This window comes from Pyxicephalus adspersus, chromosome 1, assembly GCF_032062135.1.
Source record: "Pyxicephalus adspersus chromosome 1, UCB_Pads_2.0, whole genome shotgun sequence".
Taxonomy (NCBI): domain Eukaryota; kingdom Metazoa; phylum Chordata; class Amphibia; order Anura; family Pyxicephalidae; genus Pyxicephalus; species Pyxicephalus adspersus.
The window spans coordinates 101251083-101278420 of record NC_092858.1 but is presented as its reverse complement, the minus strand read 5'-3'; the positions used below and the strand labels follow the sequence as shown (position 1 = coordinate 101278420).

The window sequence follows — 27338 nt, the reverse complement described above, 5'->3', positions numbered from 1 at the left end:
GTCCCAACGCGGTTCTCGTAGACGCCTCCATCTTCACGCTGATTGGTTGATAGTTTAGTTCTCTTCCTCAGTTCGTGCACGCGCTCATCTGACCGGAAGTGGCGGGAGTGCGCTTGCTCGGTAGGTGTGAACAGCACATGCGCGTTCTGGTGAGGTCCGGACAATCCCGGGGAGTTGAGTAGTGAGCACCCTGGTAGAGGCGGGATTCGGCTGCTAGGGGCTGAGGACATAGAAAGATATGGGAAACTGTGCAGGGCCGCTTCGAGCATTGTTTGTAGGGCCCTAGCAGGTGTGTTAGTGTTGTGGGTGAGAATATAAGGCAGAGTTTGTTTTTATTTACCTTGTGATATGCATTCTTCTAGTTAGTGTCAGTGAAATCGGGCGTAGTGTATGGGTGCTGTACATTGCTTGCATTATGGGGTGTGGGGATGGGGGGTGTTTCCAGCATTGTTCTGTATTCTAATATAACAATTCAGAAACTTTTTAATTTACAGATTACTGAATGCGACAAAATCGCCCATGTGACAGATGGCCAACGCGGAGGTGACTGTCCCCATGGGGGATGTTGTGGTGATTCCTAGCGATTGTACGGAAGGTGAGGATCCTGAGGATACCAAGACGCAGGTTATCCTGCAGCTGCAACCTATTCCCCATGGGTAAGTAATATATTTATTTTGTAGTCCACACTTATATTATTTCATTATATAGAAAGTGTTTTGTGACAGGCTGTGCTTTCCTATTCTTTTCTTTCATGTGCAGCCCAAATATGTAGCTCTCTTCATCTAATTTCTTCCATCTTCCTCCACCTATCTATTTTAAATACAACAGAGCCGATCACTGCAATGTATCGCTAACAGATTTTGTGAATGAAAAGCTAGAGTAGATTTCCCTAATTCATTTGACCATTGAAAGAGCCTTAAAATGATGTGTATGGCAGCAAATATTTAAATCAGAACTGATCCTAACAATAAAAAAAAAAAATAACGAAGCAGAATGCTCAGGCTTTGTCTCTTCTGCTATAAAACGCACCTACCTGTAAATTGTTAATAAACTTAACTCGCCTCTACTCACTCTGGTGTTGGTGCGAACATCTTCACTCATCATCTTCCAGGCTCAGGATCTTTGGCTTTTTTGATTGGCTAGATTGACGTAACTCCTGTGTGCATGAGAGTTGATTCATTCCCAGAAGACAGTACAGCTAAATGTACATTATATGGAAGATTGCAAACAGGCAGGTAAGTTTTTATTGCAGAAGAGACATACCTTGTACCTTCTGCTTTAAAGAACCTATCTGCTTTTCCCTTTGGGTTTTCTTATTCTTTTAGGCATTCTAAGAATGCTAGTTGTCTCTAGTATATGTATTTTTCCTATTTTTCACATGGCACAAGTGCTCAAGTCAGATCAGAGTCTTTATCTTCGTATTATCACCTAATAATGGAAATGGAAACCAGTGGAAGCCAGGTAACTACCATTCTCAGATGTCGAGATTGGTGATTGAAAGGTTTCTTTAAAAAAGAAAACAGAGCTTACAAAGATGTCCCACAAAAGGCAGCCAGAGGACAAAGGACTAACAGCCAGTATTGCATGGGGGTCCCCATTTTGTTTTATTTTTTCCATGGCTGACCTGCTGTGTGTTGTTCCGCATTGTGTTTTTAAATGGAGGCGTCTGTTATTGCATCCTTGTGTCTGAACTTCCATTAAGGTAAATGGTAAGCAGCACAGTAGTAACATCACCAAATCTCCTTAGATTAGTCCACTCATGGAGGCACGTTATTATTATGTGTCAGTGATGTGTCATCCCAGTATTCTTCTTCGGCCCAGCGCAGGCACTGCCATCTTCTCGGCTTCTTTTACGCGTTCTTCTTCCTATGCCAACCAATCTTGTACTGAGCAGGTGTGAGATTGGGTGATGTAGATTAGGGGAAAACCTTGCTGATCTCACTGCACATGCATGAGTCAGTTTTTTTCCCCCTATTGATGCATGCGCAGAAGGAGCACCCAAGAACCTCCAGGATGCATGACATAGGTCCCGGGAAGCTCTGCGCTCGCATTCATTCTTGAATTAAGAGAATTAGGGGGGTGGTGCTGCACTTTTTTTTTTTTTTTAGGTACGCTTTAAGGATTTGCAGTGTAAAATAAATGAAAACTGCTCAGTTTATAGAATTCAGCATAAAAAACTTTTATTGTAATCTGGTGGTGAGCAATGACTAATTACCTGCTTCACCCAAGGCTTATAATATATTTTGTATACTGAACTATGCAGTTGCTTTTTCGTTACATTACTTTTTAAAAAGGTGTGATGTCTTCAGGGAGAACCTGCACTCCTATACATCCTCAGCATGTGACAGCTGCCTGCATGTTAAGACTTTGATAACTACTGAGGTTCCCTTGTTTTGAGCCACTGGCCTGAGCCAAGTTTGCAGATTAAGATGGTTTGAGTATAATTAGGTGTACTTTTTTTTTTTTTGCATTCTTCTGGATTTGACCCCCAAACTATTAAAGCTATAGGGTCTCATGAAAGCCAGGTATCCAGCTTGTGCAGAACTAGGCCTAAGCAAACACAGCCAGTGTTTCCCTTCAAAAGGTTTCATAGGTGTTATTGGTATTGATTCTCAAATTGTCTTGTCCATACAGAATGTATGAGGAGATGTCGGATACCACTGCAGCTGTTGTGTCTCTTGAGACTCACACACTAAAGATGGATGATACCTTAGGTTAGTAGAAAATGTTTTGCTTTACAATCCTTTTATGAGAAGGTGTTTTTACTTCTAATAATAAAATAACTTGTCCCTTTTAGATGCTGATACAGTGGAGTTGACTGAGGACATTGACATTGCATATCCTATCACTTGTGGGGACAGCAAGGCTGTTTTATTATGGAAGAAATTTGTGTGTCCTGGGATCAATGTCAAATGTGTGAAGGTGATTTTTTTAAGGACTTTGTCATATTTTATCTATTTTCTTGTATAAATGACATTTATAGTATAATTCTGTATTTGCAACATGTATTTTTATTTACTGGTTACTATCTTTCTACAGTTCAATGACCAACTGATTAGTCCCAAGAACTTTGTACATCTGGCTGGAAAATCGACCCTAAAAGATTGGAAGCGAGCCATCCGTCTGGAGGGAGTTATGCTAAGGTGGGCATCCCTGAACTTTTCTTTGTAAAGTGTGCAGACTGCTGGTGCACTGCGTCTTTATTTGTTGTACCTATTTTATTCTAGACAATGAAAGAAAACATCTGATTCTATTGTTTGGCCAAGGTTTGACTTTCTTTTTAAAATAAGACTGGCTTTCATGCTAATGCATTGGCTTCAATATATTGAGCCAGTGATCTAGAACATATGTATTTAATCAGGGCTGTGAAGTCAGAAGCTTCTATTGTGTACCGGAAGTTTGATTCTACCAAAAATGTTCTGAATCCACAGCCCTGTATATAAGGATGATAGTGATTATCACAACATTAACCTTGGCGCTCTAACTATTCTAAACTCTTTTCTGCAGAAAAATGATGGACTCAGGGCAGATTGACTTTTATCAGCATGAAAAGCTTTGCACAAACACTTGTCGGAGTACAAAATTTGACCTTCTAATTAGCAGTGCCCGTGCTCCTGTTCCAGGACAAACTAGTGTCGTACAGACCCCAACTACAGAAGGTATGGGTTTATTATTTCTATTTCGGTTTATATTATTTTTTAGTGATTTCTAATAGACTTTTAAATTTAGTGAGGCTGGTAGGTGGACTTCACAAATTAAGGAGGCAGCCTGGTTTGGTCAGACACATGCTGTACATGCACATTCACTCTTGTTCCTTTATACGTTTTTCTTTCAGTAGTTTCAGTGTAATCTCTTTCAATCCCAAGGGAAAGCCAGATTTTTAGTGCCCCAAACCCTTTGTTTCATGTCCCTTGTCAGCCACATAGGGTGTTTCCCTTTGCAGTCTTATAATTTTTTGGGGGTCAGGACTAACATAATTTTTAACAACTTTCCCTCTCAGATTTTTTTCAAATATATTCTGATCTGATCCTGCAGACTGCATTAATGTAGTATCCAACTTCCCCTGCACTACATGTAATGTAACAAGATTATGCAAAGCAACATTTTGTCCATCTTCCAATAAATTTTCAGAGTGTGACAGTTCCTAATGAAGCATCTTTAGAGCATACCCAAGTCCATATGTTTCCCCCATATCTAACAACTATGTGGTAGTACAGTCACTAATTTATTTGCAAACTGTACATTAGGTGTTGAATTAAATAGAACATCTATGTCAGTGTTTATTTTCTGGGTCAGGTGCCACTGGGACACTCCTGCACCCAGTAACATTGGGTTGCATCAGTACTGTTATTAAAAAAAAAAAAAAAAAAGTTCAAGTCTGTTCATCCAGCCTTTTCTTTTCTAGGCAATCTTACTTCTGTTACCATGTCTGAGGAGACAGTTGAGGATGGTACGATTGAGTGGGGTTCCGGGCTTACTGCCACAGTGCAAGTGACCAGAGATGACCAAAGCAAGAAAGAGGGAGAAGAGATATCTGGTAAGTCAAGACACATACCGTACAGCCAACCAGTACTTTACCCTTGGACCCAAGACTTTTACTTGTTAGGTTTGAACGCAGGGTATTCCAACCATATAAGGCCGTAATTTATGTGTGTGTATTGGTGCTTCTTACCTAAAATTCATCCAAAAAAGTTAGCTTTACATTTGTTTCTTTCCCTTCTTCTAACCATGGAACTCAAAATTAAAATTATATTGAAGGCTATAGGGTAGCTAGGGTAATTGTTGTGGTGAGCATTACAGTATTTATTTATTTATTTACAGTGGTACCTTGGTATAAGTCCATAATCTGTTCCAGATCCTTGGACTTATACCAAGAAATACAAGGAAAATGATTAATCCGTTCCCATGGAAAAAAATCCTATTGTTATTGGCATATTATACATTGATGGGGCTGTATAAAATAATTTAAAAACTGCTTAATACTGAAAATACATAAATACAAAAGCAATTAGAAATAAATGAAAATTTAAGCTCCCTTTACCTTACTGAGAGGAGTTGAGTGCCTACTAGGATGGTGCTGAGAAGGAAGTAGGAGGAGGAGATAGATGTTCTGTAATTCACGGAGAGTTATTGTGCGGGTTGTTCACTGAATGAGGGTAAATGTGAGTAGCGAGCTGTGTTATGACTTATTTTGACCCATACAAGTTCTAGCACAAAGGTTGTATACCAAGCAAACTTTTTCGTGTCCAAACAGGACTTCTACCAAGTTGGACAATTTTGTGTACAGTCACATGGTGAATCAAATTTAGCGTGCGAGTAGTGTTATCTCTTGCCTCCCTAAATGGGAGGAAACCACTCTGGTCAGAATGAATAAGGCGGTGGAGGACAGGTGTCAGCCTTCTCGCCAAAATGCTAGAAAAGAGCGACTTATTCCAAATCTGACTTATAGCGAGGTACAACTGTATTTATTTATTGTATTATTTTGCCTTATTTTTGTGTTCCAAACTTTTATACTCATACTATTATATTATGTATATACTGTAAAATAAATTTTCATGAAAAACGTACCGCTTTTAGACATCTAAATCCAGACAGAAATTAACTGCCCAGGAGGTTTTTGCACTGTTAAGCAATTCATCCTTAAAGTTCACATCAGAAGCACTGAAGTATTATTTTCAGTAGCTCAGCTGACATTCTGCTGCCTCCTAGATTACCTGTTTTGTGTTTGAAGCTCCGTCACTACTGAAAAAGGCGTCAGTGTGGGCCTAGCTGGCTTAACAAAATGCTGCAAAATGCAAAACTGAATTGCTTCATAGTGCCTGCAACATCCGAGAGAGTCTTATTTTGACTGCAATTGCTTAAATGTCTAACTTGGACAAAAATCAAAATTTAAAGGTGTGGTATAGAAAAAAAAAAGTTAGTATATGTTAGACTGAATGAGAGCTGCTTGAAGACAAATTACACAATCATACAGATTACTTGGACTGCGTAATATGTTGGCAATATATGAATACAAAATAATAATAAACTGCAAAAGTGTTGCTAAGAATTTTGTCAAGTATTGTTTTTTTTTTTTATTTTCAGAAGAGACTTTGCTATTCTTGAAGGGTATCTCTGATGTGGGACTTATGGATGAAGTTATTAACAAGGTTCAGGATGAAATTGAAGATCTTTTAAGTGGTGTACAGCAGCGAATTGACCAAACGCCTTTGCAGACGTCAGGTTAGTTTGACAGAATCCACTGTCTAGTTCAGTGTTTCTCAACCAGGGTTCCTCCAGAGGTTACTAGGGGTTCCTTGAGCAATTTGTCGCTCTCAGGTCAGTTACAACTGACATCCGTGATGTTTTTGGCTATCTATAAGGGTGAGATTCTTCCCACTAACCACCAGGCTGATGAACTGTGAGAGTCCCCCTGTGTTAAAATGGTCAAGAAACAATGGTCAAGTGCAAGAGGGGTAGAACAACCCCGCAGAACATGTCTCAGATGTAGATTAAAATGAAATCTATTGAGGTAATATTGGGAGGTAAAGTTTTACATTTTGACCTGTTTTTTCACACTGAGAAGTATATACCAGTTGGCCAAAACATTAAAACAACTGAGTGAAGTTAATATATTATCTTCCTACAATGGCACCAAAAGGCTTGGTATACACAGCTAGATGAATATATATATACTTGGGGGGGGGGGGGTTTATGTACTATCAGGAGGCTAGTCAACAGGTAGAGGAAGAACTTTAAACAGCAAATCTTCTCCTTCAAGTTTTGTTTATTGGCTTCATACTTTGGCTGCACAAAAATAAACATTTTTGCATTTTCTCTCTAGATGCCACGCTACTCAGTAACATTTCTCAAACGTTTGGTCTCCTGGACACAGTGAAAAAAGTTCTGGAACAAAAAAGGAGTCAAACAGACCACAATGAGCATTATCAATATACTCTGGCAGGTGAGGTATAATTGAAAAAACTAAATGATGTGACTGATATGCTGTATTTACCCACACAAAGGATCTTTAAACTGCGCCACTAAAACTTCTTGTTACATAGAAACTTCTCCTCTATGTGTTTACCTGTTTTCATTTTTCTTTTCACAGAGTTGGCTGTATAGATATGCTAGCACAGATTAAGGGTTTATAAGTCATTTATCAAAATAAGAACCCCCCCCCCCAAAAAAAAAAAAAATAACTGAATTACTGAATAAATTTTGATCTTGTATTTTAAATGTGTAGTCATTTGATTATGACTTGATTGCTAAAATTAGTTTTTCTTGTTTATCAAGTATGCTATGACCAAATGCTAACTGCTTGATCTGTGTTTCTAGAGTTTAAGTGAACAGGTCTTTTATGACCCAGTGCACATAGAAGTATACCTGCTGACTTTTTAAAGGTCTAGGTTCCCAGGCTGCCATTATGATTTTAAACTTGCTGCTTGTGTTTCTTACCTGGAACAAGCATGCAGGCACAATGTAGTTTGTTTTAATTTTGCATTCTATTTTAGCTCAGCATCTTACTTTTTTCATATTAAAGTTCCTAAAATTTCTACACTTACATACCTTTAAATTACACTTATGCTGAAGCCATGTACATAAAAGTTTTCATATAGTCATAAATATATTGAAAATGGCTTTAAGATGAGTACACAAAGAGTTATGTGTCTATTTGAAATAATGTATCCTCAAACATCACCATAGAGCACTGTATCTCAACCAACAGGTTTGCTGGGGTTTCCTTGAACAATGAGCAGATTACACCTCTCATATCAGTAAAAGTGACATAATTGACCTTTTTGGCTATCTGTAAGGATGACATTTATCCCATTGGCCAGTAATATAAGAGGCATTCTTCTCACTGACCTCCACACTAATATACTGTGAGTTGTGGATACTTGCCTTATTATACTTTACTGTTGCTACCTAAGCCAGGAAGCCTTGGCTTCTGCACACTACACAGATGATGACCTGTGTAAACAAACTTCACACAAATTGGGAAATACTGCTTTTATTATATTACTATTAGGCTGCAACTTCAATATAAACTAGTGCTTCTGGGGGATGTGTTACTTGGCTCTGAATACTATCCTAATACCACATCTATATACTAATACTTTAAGGTCCTGCTGTTCCTCAAATTGTTTAAACTACACTTGGTAGAGTGTACTGTGTTTCCTATGTGTTCTTTTGTGTCTGTCTTTTGACATCCATCTTGCACTGTTTATATAGTTCTTTTTACTCTACAACAGATCTTGAACGTCAGCTGGAAGAGCAGAAGAAGCCGGATGGAAGCGCCTCTCCAGTACTTCAGAATGTTGTGTTGATGCCAGTGAACACCCCTAAGCCACCAAAGAGACCGCGACTTCAACGTCCAGCTTCTGCTGGCACTTTGAGCACTTCTACTTCTCAGCCTCAGTACACTGTTCTGTCTCCACTGACGTTGGCACCTGTTGGACAACAGTTCTCTTTGGGTGGCTTGCGTTATGCTACAGTGTTGGGCAAGACTGGAGACGGAGATGCCCTTACTGTATTAACAACAGAAATGCAGGAGTCTGGAGCTTTAAGTGGGGTCATGAGCCCTGTAGAGCTTGTTGCAATGGATTCCGGACTTGATCACGATGGAGTTGGTGAAGAGGGACAAACTATCATTCAGATAGATCCAGCACCAGACCCTGAGGGTGGATCCAAAGTCATGGAGCTTGGTGATGGGAAGGTGTTAGGAGTTGGCCACCATGATGGGATGCATAATGTAGAAATTGTAGTGCTGGAAGAAGACTAACTGGAGCAAAAGCTTACGTAGAGAAAATAGCGTAAAAGCTATTGGAAAGCATCATTAATTTATTACAGTTACTAGGCAATTTTATTTTTGAAAGTATGTAGATTTGATGTTAAGGAATGATGTTTGGAGCCTTCATCTGCTCCTAAATGGACCTCACCGGAGACCTATATATTCTTGCAGCCTATGTGTTTGTGTTGTACATAGAGTGTAAAAGACTAAAACAAATGTTGAAATTAATTTTTTATTAAAATAAATATATTACTATAACATTTGGAGTTTTTAACAATTAGACAAAGGTGTGAATCTGAGGTGATATTTTTATTAGGATGTATTAGCTCTTACATTTTATTAGGGCTATATCAGCTGTTCATCAGTTTTTTACTGTTTTTAAAATGTGGAATCATTACATTACTATTTAAATGTGTGAAAATTAACGCTTTCATCACAATACTTTTGCTGCAGGTGAAAATGTATGCATATATTTTCAATATATATTCAGTTAAATCCTCTTGCAAATTTTATAGCAAACATCACTGCAGAGTTGTCTATGGGATTTGTACTGGATTCCCTTCACTTCCTAGTTCTGCAGCCACTTTTTGCTTCCTGGCTACTAAATGAAAGGGTAGGTAAACTGCTCCAATCACATGATTAGTCCCGGTGTTTTGTAATACACTAAAAAAGCAAGGAACAGCATGTCAATCAGCAGTTTTTTTTACACAAACGCCTAAAATCCATGTTTTTGCCATTTTTTGTCTAATAATATTAGATAAAGATGACTATAAAATGCTTAAAAGGTAACTGTTTCATTAAAAAACAAAAAAAATATTAGTTGTATATAATTTTAATATATAATATTATATATAATATAATTTTAATAGTCTGTCCTTATCCAACAAATTGTCTGACTTCTCTAATCATTGCTTACACGCATTTTAAACAGATTATGGTTACCTTCCTTCTACAGAACTAAAAATCCTAGTAAGGCAGTAAGTACCATGGAGTTGCTTTATGGGGGAGAAAAATCCTTTCTCTATATAAACCATAATAGCAAACAAACACTGTATTTAACACGTGAATGATTATAATTGGTACCTAATGAAGCCTCTTTTGGTATTAATAACAAAAAAACTCACCTTTACTTTTGCAGATCTCTGGGCGCCATCCAGTTATGTCTTCGTCCCTGCGCAAAGAAAGCTTCAGGTGCCGCCATCTTCTTTCTCGTTTTTCTGTCTTCGTCCCCGGTTCTTCTGCACTGCACAGGGGCGGGAACTGGTGACCTAGCCTACATAATGGGGAAATAAAAGGGTGCCGATTTCAGTGCACAGCAATAGAATTGGCATTTCTTCCCCTCATTGAAATAAAAGCTCATTCTGCGCATGCCTCATATAAGGTATGCGCAGAACAAGAAGCCAGATGCCTCATGGGATGCGTCTCATGGGTATCCCAAGAGCCTTTGCTCTTTCTGTAAGGTACAAATTTTAGTTTAGGTCTGCTTTAAAGAAAAAAAAAATAATGCTAGTGCAGATGCAGAGAAACTTAAGATTCAGTAATCCCCATAATATAAATATAAAGGCAGAAAATCCACTTCCCAAAAGAAGGTACTATTTTGAAGTTTGGCTTTCAGTCTTCATCATTTCTAGATTGGTACAATCATTCTTCTTTGAGTACCTTTAAGGGCAGGGTGTCAACTTTGGCAATTCTACTTTCATAGGCCAATAGCTTCCGATTTACTGATGTCATATTTCTCAGGAGGGATTTCATGCTGACTGCTGTGTCCTGAAAGGAACAATATTAAAAAAAAAAATCGACAGATTCGAGTTCGGTCATAAGGTTTTGCAGACAGATTTGTTAGCATCCAATTTGGTTGTGTTGGCTTCTGGTTTGCCTGTTGTTGTTTAATCACAGCTTGGAGATGTAGGATAAGTTCATGAAAATGGAAAGCTTATGTCCTTTCATTGAATGTAAAATAGTGTGCTTCACAACAAGTCCTATTCCCCTTTGTGGCAGTTGCATGTCCTCTGTAGACATTTATTTTTAAAATTCAAACAGAGACTCTGAATTTGGGTTTTAGTGGGTTTCTAGTCGCTTTGATAACATTGTAAGGCAGACAGGTTAACAGATCTCAGCCATCAGGTATAATAAGGTCAGACAAGCTGTCATCTCAATGTCTCTTTTGTAAAAGTTGAAGAACAATTTATCCTCAGTGCTTGTAGTAACATTCAAGGCCATTCAAGGTTCATTTTAAAGCATAATTACTGCTCGTTGTCCTACCACCCTAATGTACATAACCCGTTACTATAAAAGGTGGGCATCAGACACCGTGCAAGGAAAACCATGTATTCACCAGGTAACAAAGAACCCCAAAGCTGATCTCTTTCACTTGATAGTATCTGTTATATCTTTACCAACAAAAAATAATCACTGGCCAGTAGTTTAGCAGTTCACAATGAAGGAAAACTTTACCTTTTTTTTGCTATCTTTCGATATTCCAGGAACCTGCTAAAATTGGACTTTACTAAAAACTATCCTTGCTCTGCCACTGACTGCTGACATCTTACCCCAAGGCTTATCCTGAATTCAGGATCTTCAGCATGTCCAGTGTGATTAGCAGTCTATAAATGTTTTCTGAAAGGGCACATACATTTTTTTATAAATTACAGCAGAGACGGAGTCTATTCCCTCAAGGAGTTACCTGCTCCCAATTATGGTTTGTTAGTTTTAGTTCCAGTTTATTTAAAATAAAAATATATGTTTGGGTAGGAAGGTGTGCGTCCCTGCCCGGATTCTATTTCTGTCTGCTGTACCCCCACTAAGAAAATTCATTTGTCTAAAGCCCCATAGAAACATCAGGTTACTGTCGCTGGAAATGATCTCTTGGGATAGTTTGTAGTGAAATTAGAACAAACGAATGTTGTACACATTGCACCATTTTGTTCTATGGCGAGGGGTGGACCAGTGAGCAGCTCCCTGCCATGCTCTCCTCCATAGCAGTACACAGCAGTCATTTGTTATTGGTGATTCAATCCGCCAGGGTAGACTGATGAACAATGACAGGGGACATACATACATACATACAGCGCCATTGTCAAGCAACAATGATCTGACATGTGCATAGCTTTAAAGATCACTCTCAATGAAGACAAGTAAGAGTTTACAGATATCAATAGAGCAAATCTTCCACTGGACACATTTGAATTGGTGACAGTCTGCAATGATTTAGTGGTTTAACTCTTACCTACAAATATTTAGCTTTAGATAATACTTTGGGCTCATGATAACTGAAATCAGACCTGCAATGAAGGTGAATGCAATGTTATAAAGCTGCATACGAGCCGTGAACAATCTCCTCGCAGGTAATTAGAAGCAACATATGAGAATGAAATGTGCGTCACTGTTTTGGCAGGTTACGTACGTCACGTCACTAAGCGCGGAAGGCGCGGGCTGTGGCAGTGTATTTTATCCCCCTCAAGCTGCCGTACGTAAGGGTTGTCCTTATCGTCATGCTTATAAGTTCGCCCAGCAATGCAAGTCAAGTCATGATGCTAGATTTGTGTTTTTTTTAATTATTTTGTTGGGGAAAGAATTTAGTTTTTTCTTTAGACTGGGAACAACGGGACTATTTACTACATTTAAGTTGTGTAGCGCTCTCAGTTTTCCCTCACTAAACATGGCTGAAGCGACTTCAAAGGTCGTCGATGCCGGCGCCGGCGAATGCACGCTTCAGTCTCCGCCCTGTTCCTGCTTCCAGGGCGCGCTGCTGCCGCATCTCAAGGATCAGCTCTCCGTCGCCGACATGTCTGCTAGTAGTCTGCTGGAGCCGGTAATGAGAGTCGGTGTGCTTTGTGGTCCCATACTGCTGTCTCTATGTACTCAGCCCTTCTCTACATGTTTGTGTTCATGGCGTCTCTCCTTTCTAGTGTTTTGTATCTTTATCTTACAAGTGTCATGGTTTCCGTGTGCTGATACTGTGTCCGTGTTGTGTCTGCCTTCTCCATAATACCACAACAAGGTTCCCCCCCCCCAGGTGATAGTACTTTTATGTCTTGTACATCCGGTTTGTTTACTAGCCGTGCAGACTGCTCTCATTCCCATCCATTTCTGGGCTCTCCATCATTTTCCCAGCCTTCTCTTATTGTACCTACAGCTTGAGAAAAAGCACTTTACTGGCTGGGTTATGCTTCCTCTAACTTGGTTTACCTGGAGCCAGGCCAGCCAATATATGTTAGATCTAAAGAGACCCTGTCACCTTATCCCACTCGTTATCCTTGTCCTAATAATTTTCACTTGAAGCCAATCTCTCAAAGCAAGTGTCATATTTAGAAGGATTCCCATCCATTCAGTGATCTCCCTGGCTCCTTTTAGCTGGGCGCACCACCCGGCACTTTTCAGTAACCACCCGGCTTACTGAAGATTTGGTCACAATACAGGTGTTACCACCTGCCTACCGTTTCTTCCAACCTGCCTTAAAAAAATTTCTGGGTTCAACAATACTTTACTAGAACGTGTCATCTCTGGCCCCCAACTAACTGGGCATTTCATGTTTATATTGAACTCTTCAATTCAAAAGTTGTTGATGCTTTGTAAAGACTGCTTACAGTGTAATACAATACCTTGTATTCTTTTACCCCCTTTTTTTTTTTCTTATGTCAAGTGTAATTTGTATTTGTTATACCCAATAAAAACGTATTGAAACTAAAATCATACCAGTCCCAAACTGATGATCAAGATACAAAGCCTCCAATGTGTGACTACATACATACATAATTATAAAAAGGTTCCTTTTAGAAAATATGTGCTGTCCCCAATGTCTGTGTGCCCTATTTCTTTTCTAATCCCCTCATGCTCTTGGTCTCCAACCAAGTTATATTTAATATCTAACAGTTCATCTCTTGTTTTTGCAGAGACCCAAGGGGCAAGGAAACAAAGGTGAGTAATAAACACAACCGTATTTCACAGGCAGCTGAAGCCTGAGGGCAAGTTGTAAAAAAGCTTTGAAATTTAGTCTACCTGTAAAATTGGATGATGTGGTAACGGAGTACTTGTAATAGCATTGTGAGTGAAATATGGAGTCTTTAAACATGTGCTTTTCATGTACAGGGCAAGAAACAAGTTTGCTTTGACCATTTCCCCAGCTGCATGTACTTTCCTTGGCTCCCTGTTTGCTCCATTCAGTTGTTGATGTTGGGGGGTGGGGGGCATTTAGTCAGCTGACTGGAGCTTACATAGGTTTTCTTTGCTGCTACCAGAAACCCCACGGCTACTGGGTGAGAGGTATATGTAGACTTAGTATTATTAAAGTGCAATTCATTACTGAGTAATGCAGTGGTATGGAGAGATTCAGAATTCATTCCTCGACCTGTACAAAAAGAAATTGCCAAGCTTTTTGGTATTTCTTTGTTAGCATTTATTTTATTTTATTTTTTTTGAAGGGGCGGGGGGGATAAAAACAGTAACATCATTAATGTCTCCTAAAAAGTCAAAGCTATACAGTTTTGCTTAGTTTTGTTACTAATAAACAGTAGTATGATTGTGAACAGATCAAATTTCTGATATGGTCATAATGCGATATTGGTAAACCCATATTGGTTGTACATACCTGCTTTTATGAAGGAAATTTCATTGGTTTAGGAATATAGTACTCAATACAAAATACCGCAATTTTAAAATCTGACATGAATAATGTATGTGATGGACTATTGTTCATACTGAATAATGTAAAGTACACCTGTGTTTTTACCCATGTATGATATATGGCAATATATTCACTTTAATGCCTGACCTCTCTCCAGCATGTGCTTGGATACTTTATAATCTATACCTAACTGTTGCTTCTAAGTATGGGGATTATGTATTCCACCCCCTTTAGGTGTGATAATGCCAGTGATTGGCCTAGTGCTTTCAGATTCAGTGGCTGGCTTTAAAGTGAGCTTGTTCAAAACTATTTTTTGTTGCAGTGTTTTTGCTGTCTCAATAATAGGTACTATTCCCAAAATGTTTTGCTTTGCTGCATGTAATTGTATTCCCAAGATGTAGTGACAGATAAAGGTGCACACCACCTTACAGTAGTGTCTTTGGCTACATTTCAGCTAATATTTACCTAAGCGCAGTTTTGATGCAGTGATAAAAATTTTATACATTTTTTTTTTTCTTTACCAATTGCTATATGTGTTTTCAGTACAAAATGGGAGTGTTCACCAGAAAGATGGAGTTAATGATGATGAATTTGAACCATATCTACATACACAGGAAAGACAGGTAATCACTTTATTACAGCTATGACTTTATCTGGCCTTTGTAAAGATTTAATGGGTATTCTATAATAAAATAAGGGAATTGAAAAGTGCATCTACAATTACTGCAACTAGTGGCAAACATCCTTTCATCTTGACCAATTGTCATTAAATCTTGTACTAAAAGATTTCTCTGCAAGCAGTGAGCTTCTTACACTCTGCATTAAAGTGTATTACTTATACACAGCAGCACAATTTATGGTACATGGTTAGCTGCAGTACTTTATGTCCTAGGATTTAATGTTCACAAAGGATGGGCATTGCAGTAACTCTTCATACAAATTTATTTGGCTTTGTGGAATCTGTGTGAAGTGCAAAAGACAGCAACAGGTATTGACACCCCCGGAGCCCAAAAGTCCAAAGATGACCATACACAAGAGATCCTCAAGAACCAAAATTTGGTTTGTGTTAAAGACTGGAATAAATAAGTAAGCAATGTTTTTAAGAGTCCAAATGAGTGTGTTTATACCAGAACCTGTCATTTATAGACGACTGCCTACATCTATGAAAGTATTGAAGTCAAGACAGCCAGACAACTAGAGTTTTCTAAAGGTGTCCAGCATTAGCAGCCTTCATATTTCCTTGAGTAGCTTTATGAAGAAGGAATGTGTATCTTATGTTGTGGGCTTTGCTTGTTAACCTGATGGAGAATGTTTGGTTATTGGCTGGTAAAATAATTTTATCAGGATCTAAATGTTTTATTCCCTAACATATTTAAAAATGTGAAGAACTCTATAAAGCTCTGAGAAAAGAAATGGTTAATGTACTTAAAAATGGAAAAAGATATGTACTAAAGCTTGGATATTAAAGCAAACTTGTGGCCATATGTAAAATATAGATAAGGCCATTGACCGGTGTCTTCATGTGCTTTTTAACTTTTGGGGTATTTTGGAAAGACCGTGACTAATCTTGGTTAGGCCTGCTTTGCCTTTTTATGTGCTTAGCTATTGTTAATTGAGGTTGCTTATCAAAATTATGGCACAGGCAGCAAGAACAAGTTGGTTGGGCATCTGGGCGGAGTCAGTCTACACGGGAGGTTGCTGTCCTTTCCCTATGACAAGTGAAAGGGTGTGTGAGCTGGTAATTTTATGAGAAAGTAATGGTGTGGCAATAGTATTATGGGGTTGTTTATCATTCTTTTGCACAGAAACACTTGAGTCAGATACCTTCTTTGGGTGCCCTAATGTTGCACTGCTTCAAAATAAAACCTGACCCTGACCACTTTTATTTTGGCTGCTCTGGAAATAGGGAAACACAGATAACCTGTTTCCGAGACTTTAAGTGAGAGGCAGTCTGATTTGCATCTGTTTCACTAATGAATGTCAACTTTTGTGTTTTTATATGGCTATAAGAAGTTTTTTTCAGGCATCAGTTTCAGATGTCAAGGTAATCCATTTTTAATTTAATAAGTCTATGTTCACGATTCTCATTTGTCTCCTTGCAGCAAAATTTAGCTGTTCCCAAAAAAACATTTTCAGTAATATGTTACATATGAAAGGAAGCTTCTTTCTGCTTTTTTATGTTTTAATTTTGTTGTTTATAACAAAGCTTGCAATTCTTTTAAGGTCCTCAACACCTAATTATCTTTCTGTTTTACTTTAGAATAATGGCTACACTGCCTTGTCAGACTCGTACCTTCCTAGTTATTATGGCCCAGCCATTGGTTTCTCCTATTCTCTGAGTGATGCTGCCTGGTCTACTGGAGGGGATCCACCACCAACCATGCCTTTTCTTGCTTCCTATGGACAGTTGGGCAGCGGTGAGCCCCACTTTTTGCCAGATGCCATGTTTGGACCTCTAAGCAGTGCTCCTTTTTTGGGACAACCTGGATTTAACTTTTTTCCGAGTAGCATGGACTTTTCAGCTTGGGGTAGTGGAGGAAACTCTCCTGGTGCATCCGCTCCTAGTTCTGGTTATGGTGGTAGTTATGCATATGCTCCAAGCACTTTGGGAGGAGCTGTATTAGATGAACAGACCAATTTTGGTGGTGGTAAAGCAGTTGGCAGTCTGGAGCAGAGCATGGGAGCATTAAAACTAGGGGATGGAAATAATATTAAAACGGGTATGAACAACCTTCCTCCTGCGTCCATTGCTCCACCAAAGCAGGCATCGTGGGCAGATATTGCCAGTAAACCTGCCAAGCAGAGTATTGGAAAGACACTTCCTCCCCCTTTGAAACACAATATGGAGATTGGAACATGGGAAAACAAAGTTCCTTCCAATAGCTGCCAGCCACCATCGCCTCCAATGGCACAGCAGCCTACAATGACTTCATCTTCTCATCCACCTGCTCGTTGGTCAGCACCACGCAATCGAGGGTCAGAGCAAACCCAGGCTTTGCATACTTCATCAGAGCCTCATCCTGTTCTGGAGAAACTGCGTTCACTTAATAACTATAACCCCAAGGATTTTGACTGCAACCCTAAATTTGGACGTGTGTTTATTGTTAAAAGTTACTCAGAAGATGACATACATCGTTCCATCAAGTACAATGTGTGGTGCTCCACTGAGCATGGCAACAAACGCCTGGATGCAGCTTATCGTTCTCTTAATGGCAAAGGTCCAGTGTACTTGCTTTTCAGCGTTAATGGTAGTGGTCACTTCTGTGGAGTTGCAGAAATGAAATCCGCTGTAGACTATAATACCTGTGCGGGAGTGTGGTCTCAGGACAAATGGAAGGGACGTTTTGATGTACGTTGGGTCTTTGTGAAAGATGTGCCTAATGGGCAGTTACGTCACATCAGATTAGAGAACAATGAGAATAAACCTGTTACCAACTCACGAGACACTCAAGAGGTTCCTTTGGAGAAGGCTCGTCAGGTTCTCCGAATCATAGCTAGCTATAAACATACCACTTCCATATTTGATGACTTTTCACATTACGAGAAGAGGCAAGAGGAAGAAGACAGTATCAAGAAGGTAATCTTAGCTTCTTTAAGTTTCAGTATGTAACTTTTTTGTGTATAGGATTTGTTTGTGAAGTATCATGAAAAGTTTAATTGCTTATAGAGGAAATGTAAATTTGAATAATGGTTAGGACTTGCTGGATATAGGGTTAACAATAAAACGGCCTATTGCCATGACCAATCTGTTATAAAAAAAAAAAAGTATCTACTGTGCATTATTACCAGACTCCATATATATTTTGTTTTTTAAAAAGGCATGTGCAGAATAATTTAAATGTTAAGCTTCCATAGCTATACAATCTTATCATACCTTACTGTCTATATCTTAATTATGCTTGTTTGGAGTAAAAGAAGTCTCCTTTCTAGTGGTAAATCGGTCTATATGCTTTCTGAGATATCACTAATGCACAGAAAATCTTATGTGTAATTTGGTACGAGATGCAGTGGATTTTTGTCAATTTGTTTGATTTTCTTGATAACCATCATCCAATGTCCATTCATAATATATAATTTTCGCTATCAGCTATAATTTTCGCTATTAGCAGTATATAAAAGCACACAAAATAGTAGCTATAGCAATTATGAGTTAGGGTTTGGCGTGGTGACCTATAGAATAATACATATCCATTTCATGTTTTTGTTATTATAGGAGTGGGGAATCAAAGCAATAAATCTATTTAAAAAAGAAAAAACTATGGAATATTACTTTAAATTAAAAATCTCCTCCAATATTTTCTACTAGTTAGCTGGTGTATTTTTCACGCACTTTTGTTAATTTGGGAACTTGTATTTCAGACTGACACAAAAAAATTAATTTTATTTGACTAGAAAACATGTTTTACTCTTGAGCAAAATGAACATCCTATAAGCATGCGATAAAAGAAATATTATTCAGTCCTCGCGTACAAATTGGTGTAATGACTATATCAAAAGTAAACATGTTGCTCCATAATATCCCTTAAAGACTTTTAGGTACAGAAAAATACCCTTTGATGTGCCAGAAATGCACTCGGTCTGTTTGTGGACTGGTAACATTCTGCATTTTTTTTGGACTGTGTGGTGCCTTTTTTTTTTTTTTTTTTAACAAAGACATTTTGCTTTAGACTGAATTGCCAAGCAAGAAATATAAAAAAAATCATCTGAATTGGGACCATGTAAGGGCAAAATAACATACACCTACACTTCATTTAAAAACCTTCTGAGTTCAGGTACACGTTAAAATGTGCACCCCTGCAAATCTGTATTGCCCTATACATTATCCACATTCTACCTTGCAGAGCCTTTTCTTTTGATTTATACTCTGCATTTTGTTTTAACTTAAATCACCTGTTTAATAGTTAGAACACAGGGCAGGACTGGAAGGAGCTACAATATTCTGTGCATTTTTCTGACCACAGTTCTATATACTAGAGCTTTCAATGTTGAAAGAAGTCATAGAGAATCCCAGGTGTATTGAGGGAGCTACAAGAAACAGATTTTCAAGTATCCTTATAAAAACTTTAACCATGCAGTTTTAAAGCCATTTCTAGCAAGCAAGTTGTGCTCCATGTCTTTAAATTATTGCCAGGCATTTTATCCACTTTGCAAATTAAAAAAAAGTTGGACTTTGACTAATTTTCTTTAAAGGACCACTTTGCCTTTAGTAAAGTTGTCTTTTGATAAAACCCTCTTCCCCATAGCCCCTTTGACATTTTCTTCCACTTGGATCTAGAGATCTTTTATCCCATGTCACTGATGCGTTTGGTGCAGCTCACCCAGTCAGATGTTATGATATGAAATGGTTAAAATATCCAACAGGGAGCACAAAACCTCATTTGTCCAAGGGTTTGCAGACTCATGCACAGATATGCTAAGTAAGGCTATGCACCCGTTAGATTTTTGCATGTGGAAACGATCTTTCACAGTCATTTCCAGCGACAAGACTGTAAGATCAATGAACAAGTGCTGTACATACAGTGCCATTCGCGCTCTGAAAGTGGGAGAATAAGTGAGTGGCACCCCGCTGCCCGCTCTACTTTCACTTCTATGGGCGGCATCTATTTCTGTGATTCATGGATCCGCTGGGATGGATAGTTTCTGTACACGTCAGATTCATCTGACGTGTGTACATAGCCTAAATGTCAGATAAGTTTGTAAGCTTGTTAAACTTTGAGTAGAGTAATTCTTTCTTGACCAAGCAGGCACTGAGCTTGACCATTGTTGGCTTAGCAGCACCTAAACTTGCTAACTATTTTATCCAATGGAGAAATAAGAATAAATTTGTTAATGCTATAAGTTATCTTTACCTATTCCTATATTTTGTTTTTAGGTAATTAAGAATTAGGATATCACACCAAGGATCAGGTAAGCTTTTTAAGTGCATACACTTTTATACAGTTTCATAGGTATCCATTATTATAAGACTATATTACAACTGATGTTTTTTCAGTAGTGCCGGGCAAGACAGACCTGTAAATCATTTTGTATAAGAAAGGTTTATATTGTCAGTGGTAGCACATAAGGATTCTTACTTTTAGAATGAGCCAAGATAGGTATCAATTTGGTATAGGTTGAGTGCCTAGACAAGCAGGACAAAGTCACGGGTTTACTCGTAACTGGTTCTAATGATTTAATTTATCTTTTTCTAGGATCACCGAGCAGACTTTCTCCTGCATGTGTGTGGAACCGAAAGGACTTCAACCAAGCAAATGTGATTACCACATTACAGGACAAACTAAAAAACTTGGGGCCAAAGCCTCCAAATTTTACCTTTCATTTTCAGGGATTGAACTATAGGATTCAATGCTGGGATGCAGTTGAAAGAGTTTAAAACCCAGGATCTGAGATCAAGATTGGATTTTCTTTCTTTCCTCCGTGAAGGCTGGAGACTTTTTTTTTTTTTTTTGTGTTTTTTAATCATATTTTTGCATTTTTATTGTTTTGTGGCAAAAGCCCTAGTTTCCTTTTCACAGCTCCCAGTAAGCGCATGGGTTTTCTTTTTTTTTTTTTTTTTTTTCTCCATTAGACTTTCGTTCAGTGTGTATGTGGGTTGTTCTTGGTTTTTTTTTTTTTTTTGTTTTTTGGCCATTTTCATATTGATGGTACATGCAAACTTCATTTAGATATGCTTACATGATATATATTGTTGCAGTGGATCTAACTTTTTTTCACCACTGTGACAAAAATGTCTATCTGGTGGCTCTGCACTTGGAGATAAAACAATATATATTGTACACACATGTCTTTTCCTTTTGTGTGTGTGCGCCCAAATTAATCAGGAGCATGCCTCGACATAATAAATGTTTAATAATGCTCGGTTTAATTTGTGTTCACAGAATCTTAAAATTTAGCCTAAACATGAAAGTTTTTCTCACTGTTAACGCTCGTATACATAGCAGTGATTTGATTGCATTCTTCACATTATTAGGTCATGGCTTTTGTTTTGATCCAGGCTTTAATTGAATCTCCAGCTAATGGCCTTTATACCATTCAGGTTTAGGGAAAAAAAAAGGGGGGTGGGGGGTAATAACACACTCTGCCTATGTGTAATTCATATTTCATTTCTTTATTTTCTATTTAATTCTGCACTTTTCTAGGGAAAATGTATTTAAAGTTGGTAAACTTTAGCCCTAAGCAAAGATACTACCAGGTGCAGTTTGCAGTTTTAAGGCCGAAGCCTAAACTTTTCTCCATTGTATAACATAATACCACGAGTGCCCTGTTCATTAATCTTCTTTACAGTGTGGCCAGGATCTGACGTTCTGTGCACAAATTATGGGGGAGCTTGCGAATCACAGAGAGGTATTTTCATGTACTTGAGGCATGCAAGCCATCTAGCAGTACATAGTTTCCCAGATATGCACACAGCTTCCTTTTACTATCCTTATGTGATAGTGCTTCTTTAAAGTTTACTTTTCGATTGGGAATGTTACAATATCTCCAGCCAATGTTTTGTTTACTTTTAGGTGAAGTGGGAGTTGGGTTCTCTTGACAGGTTTATGTCTGTCATGCTTTGGCAAGATTTCTCCTCCTGATCCTTTCTTGGTGCCTGGCACAGAAAGTGAGTGGAAATCTGTTGAGGCGGCACTAAGATTGTAACACAGGCTCTGAATCTTTCATCCTGCTCAAATCAAACAAGAATGAAACTGGTGATCAATATTTTTGATGGTTTTGAAAAAATGTATTTGGTTTTGAATTATTTCTCATTTCAGATATGTGCGCTGATCAGCTAAAACATTAAAACATATGCTCCTTTGGGATGCACTAGAGTCTTCAGATGACTATTTGTTAGCAAGCCCAATGTTGATGAATTAACATTTAACGACACAGAACCTGAAAGGCGGGTATCATAGTAAACATGACACTTCAAGCTTGTAGCAAAGAAATGGTATTTACCTTACTGGTCTGTGGTTTTGAATGTTTTGGCTGATCGAAGTAGAGACTTAACAATAAGTTCATGATTTGTTAAAGTGCTTTGGCCATTCAGTGTTTGGTGTTACAATGTTTGGTGATGAAAAGAGAACTTTTGATACTTACGGGCTATTACTAAAGATTTCAGCATTTTTGGAGCACCTGTGTTCTGATGGCATTAGCAAAAGTCTTTTGAGTATATGCTTTTAAACATTCATGTGTAAGCCACTTGGTTTTCATAAACCTTGAGTAAAGTAGTTATATCTGTTTTGAAACAATGACAGTTTTGTTATCCTCATTCCTAGAGTTGATGGTCTGAGATATTTCCAACAGGTTATCTTAATACAGCATAAACATGGATAATTTGCAGAATCTGTTTGTTTACAATATTTCCTTGGAGCTAAAAGGTATTAGCTGTCTATTTTGAATATTTCATATTTGCTTTCAAGCCAGGTAAGAGATGGAGATTCCTAAATGTATATGCCTTAAGACAGCTGCCAGATGTTACTAGCGAGTTTAAGGAAACAGGCATGTACTCTTTTTCCCATCAGTCTCCAAAGTTGAGTTTGTTTTACTTCGGCAGTCCTGGTCACAGGAGTTTTAAGTTTGTTTTCAAGGGATACTTATACTCAGAACTCATTCCACAATGCTAAGAAGGGTAATACAAATTGAGAAATTTTAAAGTAATTGACTTCATGGGAAGGGGCTGCATTGGTTTGCTTGCTCAACTGAACCTAACAAAAGAGCCTCAAGTAGCCCTGGAGATTGCCTTAGATCACCTAATCTTGGGGATGAGAGTGAGGCATTATTACTTCAAGAGACTTCTTTTTAGGATGTGTTAACCCTTTGACTTTGAATAAGTTATTTGCTCTGTCCCTCTTTCCTAAAGCAGAAATAAAGATCTAGACATGGATGGCAGAACACTGTCAACAAAGGAAGCCTACATTTAAGTAAACCAGTCAGAAGAAAAAATTGTAGTCTGCTCATGCTGACTCTTGCATAATAGTCGGGGTGTATTTAAAAAGCGGTGAATCTTAGTTGGCAAACCATTACTGTGTTTGGTTAATTCACCACCATAGAACATTTGGTAAAGGACCATTCACGGCTTTCTAAATAAACCACTCTGTCATTACCCTTGAAGCAAAACATAATTTCTTATGCACGTACTTGTTCTTGGTCAGTGGCTCAAAGTATTAGTCGGTGGGTTTGCACAGAAGCCAGGAAATTTGGTTTTTCATAAATTTAAGACCATTGTGTACTACTGTCCCTTGGCCACCCTCATCATATGTCTTGTTTTAAGGGATACATCTGTACATTGCATAGGCTGCTCCTTCACTTCTAGCTAATTTTATCACAGTTTTAGGGTTAAAAATGTCCATAAGCCATGTCCCCTCCCCCCCATTGTAACACCTTTCTTTAGTCAAACACTTTCTTGGAATGCGACTGGGCAGAATAATATTGGATTTATTGTTAACACACACATGTATACTCGTAGTTATGATGGTAGAAGGATGGCTAGCTTTAAAGTATTTGCAGTACCAGTATCAGTTAAAGTATCAGTTCTCTACATCGATTGGCCTATAGAAAATTCCAGGCTCACTTTGATTTAACCTCAAGCTAATAGTCATTGCAGAGAGATCAAGAATGAAAAGGTGAATTTCTGCTCCTTATTTAATCACAATAAACCTTGTATTTCTTTTTATGTCTGCTTCAGCATTAATTTGATTGTCCAGGCGAGTAGGGTTGAATATGTTGTGTTTGCAGTCAGTTGAAATGTCCGCAAAAATATTAGATTTAAGTATCCTTGCATGGATTGCTGAAGTGTTTTAGGCATCCATTGGAATCAGTATTAGAATTCTTCCATCCTGGCTTCCATCATTTATTCTTTCTGGTTGGTAAACACTGGAGGAAGTGTTATTCTTGGTATTAGGCCATTATTTATTGTTTGTAGTTGTTAGCAAGGCATGTGCCACTACAGACCACGAAAAGGATGTCAGCCAGTTTGGCAGCTTAGTTTTCATTTTGAAATTTTCTTGTGTTTTTAGGACCAATCCAACCTGGTATACATCCTTGTTGCTCAAATTATTTTTCCTAAACGGTGCCGCTACCATCACCTCTGCTTTCCTACAGGCACATGTCTATACATATTCAGTTGATTAAAATGTGCTGTTTTGTGCCACAGACTTCATTCAGTAGCTGAAACTTTCTAGAAGTTTTACCTATAAGGGTAATTTAGATATTCTGTGGGTCGTGGTCTTTTTAAAGTATAGAAATATGTCCAGCACATGATTCAGACACCCACTCCTCTCATTTTTGGTGTGTTGAATGTGCCCCATGCTTTACCAATAATTTCTATAGAAGGTACATTAGGCTAGAGTATACACCAAGCTGCAGTAAGCAGGATTTTTTTTTTCACCCCAGTCTGAAACAGTGTGACTGTAGCCTTACTTTATTCCAACGTGTTTTTTCTTTTTTCTAATCTTGAGTCTGCTGCTGTGAAAATGCTATGTAAATTTTCACTATGGTTTCACTTTTTCTAACAGATGGCAGCATTTGCTGTCATATTTTTTCTGTGACTGCTCTGTTTCTCTAAACCCTTCAGCTGTTCCATAGTAAATGCTTTGTAAACGGCTTCTGAACACTTCTGTGGACACACAATACCTGTTTTACCAATGGCACAAATGTGGCTTCACACATTACATTAACGGATATTCAACTTTTACCTGATATTCAATTAACATTTAACCTAAGACTAATGGCTTTCTGGTCCTTTTTGAGCAAGTGTAATCTGCCTTCTGTGTTTTATATATTATGAGTAATATCTGCGTATATATTTCCATTAGTTTTCATAAAAAAACATAATTAATAAAAAAAAATTGATTGCTAAAGAAGCCCTTTCTTTTTTTGTTTTATTTCTTAGTTAAACCGATTAGAGCCAACACATGTTAAAATCATTGAGACCAGAAGTAACATTTCATAAAGTTGTGTGGAATTGGCTGTAGAATCCAACTGAAAGCCAGGATGGAATAATTTTGGCTTAAGATTTCTGTTTTGTTATGGTCAAGCATACAACATGTAAGAGAAGCTTTGTTTAAATAAACCATTGGTTAACTGATTGTGTTCACTGTGTTTTTATTTATCTTTATGCCTGTAAGACTAGGGCTACTGTTTTTGTCTTTTTAGATGAAATTCCAATAATTTTACATGATATAAAAAATTATATGGAATAAAATCTTAGTAATGTGAATATTTAAACAGCAATGTACTTAAAGCCAGATCATTGAGGTATTTCGATGGTTGCTTTAATAAACAATCCTATCATCAAGTAGATGTGAACCTGTACTGGTTGGCATCTTCTGTTTTTAAAAGCACTGTGAATCATAAAGGTTCGCAAAAACAGTTTACTATGCATGTGTAATTTTGTATTGAAATGGGTATTTCTGCTCTCCATCATGAGGCTGTTCAACAGGCTGACATAGAATCAAACTAGGAAGAGAATGACAAAATTGTGGCCCTTTGAGTTTTGTTTCACTTCAATGTCCTTGATCAGACACTGTTAAAGTAAAAATTTGCTGCCTTGTATGGAACATTTAAAATGTAGATTGTGCCAAGGCCTTATATGCAAAATCTGTCTGGTGTAGAAATCCCTCATTAAATGTCTAGATTTTTTATTGTCTTGTGTTGAGGGTACCTAGAATTTATTAGCTACTCCTCATAGGGCAGTCTCTGAGTAGAATCTCCTGTGCTTAAACTTTCCTGATTCCCAATGCTTGTTCTCATTTTTTGTTCAAAACAAGTTGTCCCTTTTCTGTATGTGTTTGGGTTTATTACTGTTCTTTTTTTCTTATGCCGCTGCCAATATCACTAGACGTCATGGTCTGTTTCATCCATGCTTCCATCTGCTTCCCTTGGAGGTGACTACAGGCTCTGAGGAAGGAACACAAAGCCTGGTAGCTGCAGGAGGGGGCAAGCAGATTCTGTCCTGGGCCTAACATCATTCCAGCCCTTCTGTTTTCCATGGACAGGTAATGGGTAATGAGACATTGTTCCTCCAACCAGAGGTGGACCTCTGGCCTCCAGGATTTAATAACAAATGGAACAAGTTTATTTTAGGCACAGGGATCAGCTAGAAGTATTATTTTATCTCTGATGAATACCGCCTGATATCTGCCTCCCCTCTCTTGAATCCCCTGGCTTGTCTAATTTGCAAAATCATGGCTTGGTTGTTGAACACCATATTTTAAGTAAGAAGCATATTGGAGTCTTTCTACTATGTTAAAGTCCAGGAAGGTTTTTCATGCCAGATTTTTTTATTGGTCTTAGAAAGCTTCACATGGTGTAAATCCAAAGGGCTTTTATTCTGAACAGATATCTGTGAAACATGTACTCCTAATGTTTGGGCCTAGATCAGAATTTGGCCATCTGTAAGCTTTTGTTTCATAGATAATTGGCTTTAATTTCCTTATTAAGACTCTTCCTCTAAGGTGGCTCCTTTCGTTCATCCACCTATAAATCTATGGGATCTGGTCCTCTCAGCATTTGAGAATGGGCTTTTCTGTCTAAGCCCATCAAGGCAAATCTGTGTGTTCTTCCTAAATGTAGGATGGCTTTTCTTGTTGCCATCATCTCCGCTGGTCTACTAGTCTGAATTAGTTTCTCCATTTCTGCTTGACTTTTTTTTCACTTGAAGTAGGAAAGGAATCTGTTACTGCTTCATAAAGACAACCAATTCCCTTTTTTTTCTAGAAGTTCATCAAGGCGAACTCATATATTCCACCATTTCTAGGTGACTTGAGGGCATTATCAATCTTTTAGTCTTAAGTGACAAGATACTCTGTTTTTCACATACAGACAGTCCTCATTTTTAACTGGGACTGTTAGTATGTTTTGGTTGCGGTTACCCACCTCACAGGTGCACTGCTTCTGGGTGTCCCAATATTGTCTCTAAAGGTGCGTACACACTTCGAATTTTTATCGTTCAAAACGAAC

The 27338-nt window shown here is 38.1% G+C and overlaps 2 protein-coding genes and 1 long non-coding RNA gene across 7 annotated transcripts; 2 read left to right on the top strand and 1 right to left on the bottom strand.

The window, feature by feature from the left end:
* Positions 1 to 76: 76 nt before the first annotated feature.
* GMEB1 (glucocorticoid modulatory element binding protein 1) lies at positions 77 to 9031 on the top strand. Of its 4 annotated transcripts, none has more exons than XM_072421154.1 (10): positions 77 to 120; positions 495 to 656; positions 2635 to 2714; positions 2798 to 2922; positions 3040 to 3143; positions 3508 to 3659; positions 4406 to 4537; positions 6085 to 6222; positions 6824 to 6943; positions 8235 to 9031. In XM_072421154.1, exons 2-10 carry the CDS (start codon positions 529 to 531, stop codon positions 8762 to 8764), a joined length of 1509 nt encoding a protein of 502 aa, XP_072277255.1. In that variant the 5' UTR covers positions 77 to 120; positions 495 to 528; the 3' UTR covers positions 8765 to 9031. The 4 variants fall into 4 exon arrangements, with proteins under 4 accessions (XP_072277255.1, XP_072277262.1, XP_072277245.1 ...); XM_072421161.1 differs by lacking the exon at positions 77 to 120 and adding an exon at positions 129 to 149; XM_072421144.1 differs by lacking the exon at positions 77 to 120 and adding an exon at positions 136 to 181.
* On the bottom strand, positions 8992 to 12186 carry LOC140337417 (uncharacterized). Its single transcript, XR_011922039.1, has 3 exons — positions 12000 to 12186; positions 9898 to 10046; positions 8992 to 9436 (listed from the first exon to the last, which is right to left on the bottom strand). It is a non-coding gene; the product is annotated as an uncharacterized lncRNA (long non-coding RNA).
* A 138-nt stretch (positions 12187 to 12324) lies between these two features.
* Positions 12325 to 25464, top strand: YTHDF2 (YTH N6-methyladenosine RNA binding protein F2). Of its 2 annotated transcripts, XM_072421127.1 has the most exons (6): positions 12334 to 12584; positions 13666 to 13690; positions 14940 to 15019; positions 16657 to 17973; positions 20269 to 20303; positions 20588 to 25464. In XM_072421127.1, the coding sequence occupies exons 1-5, from the start codon at positions 12432 to 12434 to the stop codon at positions 20281 to 20283; spliced, it is 1590 nt and encodes a 529-aa protein (XP_072277228.1). In that variant the 5' UTR covers positions 12334 to 12431; the 3' UTR covers positions 20284 to 20303; positions 20588 to 25464. The 2 variants fall into 2 exon arrangements, with proteins under 2 accessions (XP_072277220.1, XP_072277228.1); XM_072421119.1 differs by lacking the exon at positions 20269 to 20303 and having other exon boundaries at positions 12325 to 12584.
* The last annotated feature ends 1874 nt before the right edge of the window (positions 25465 to 27338 follow it).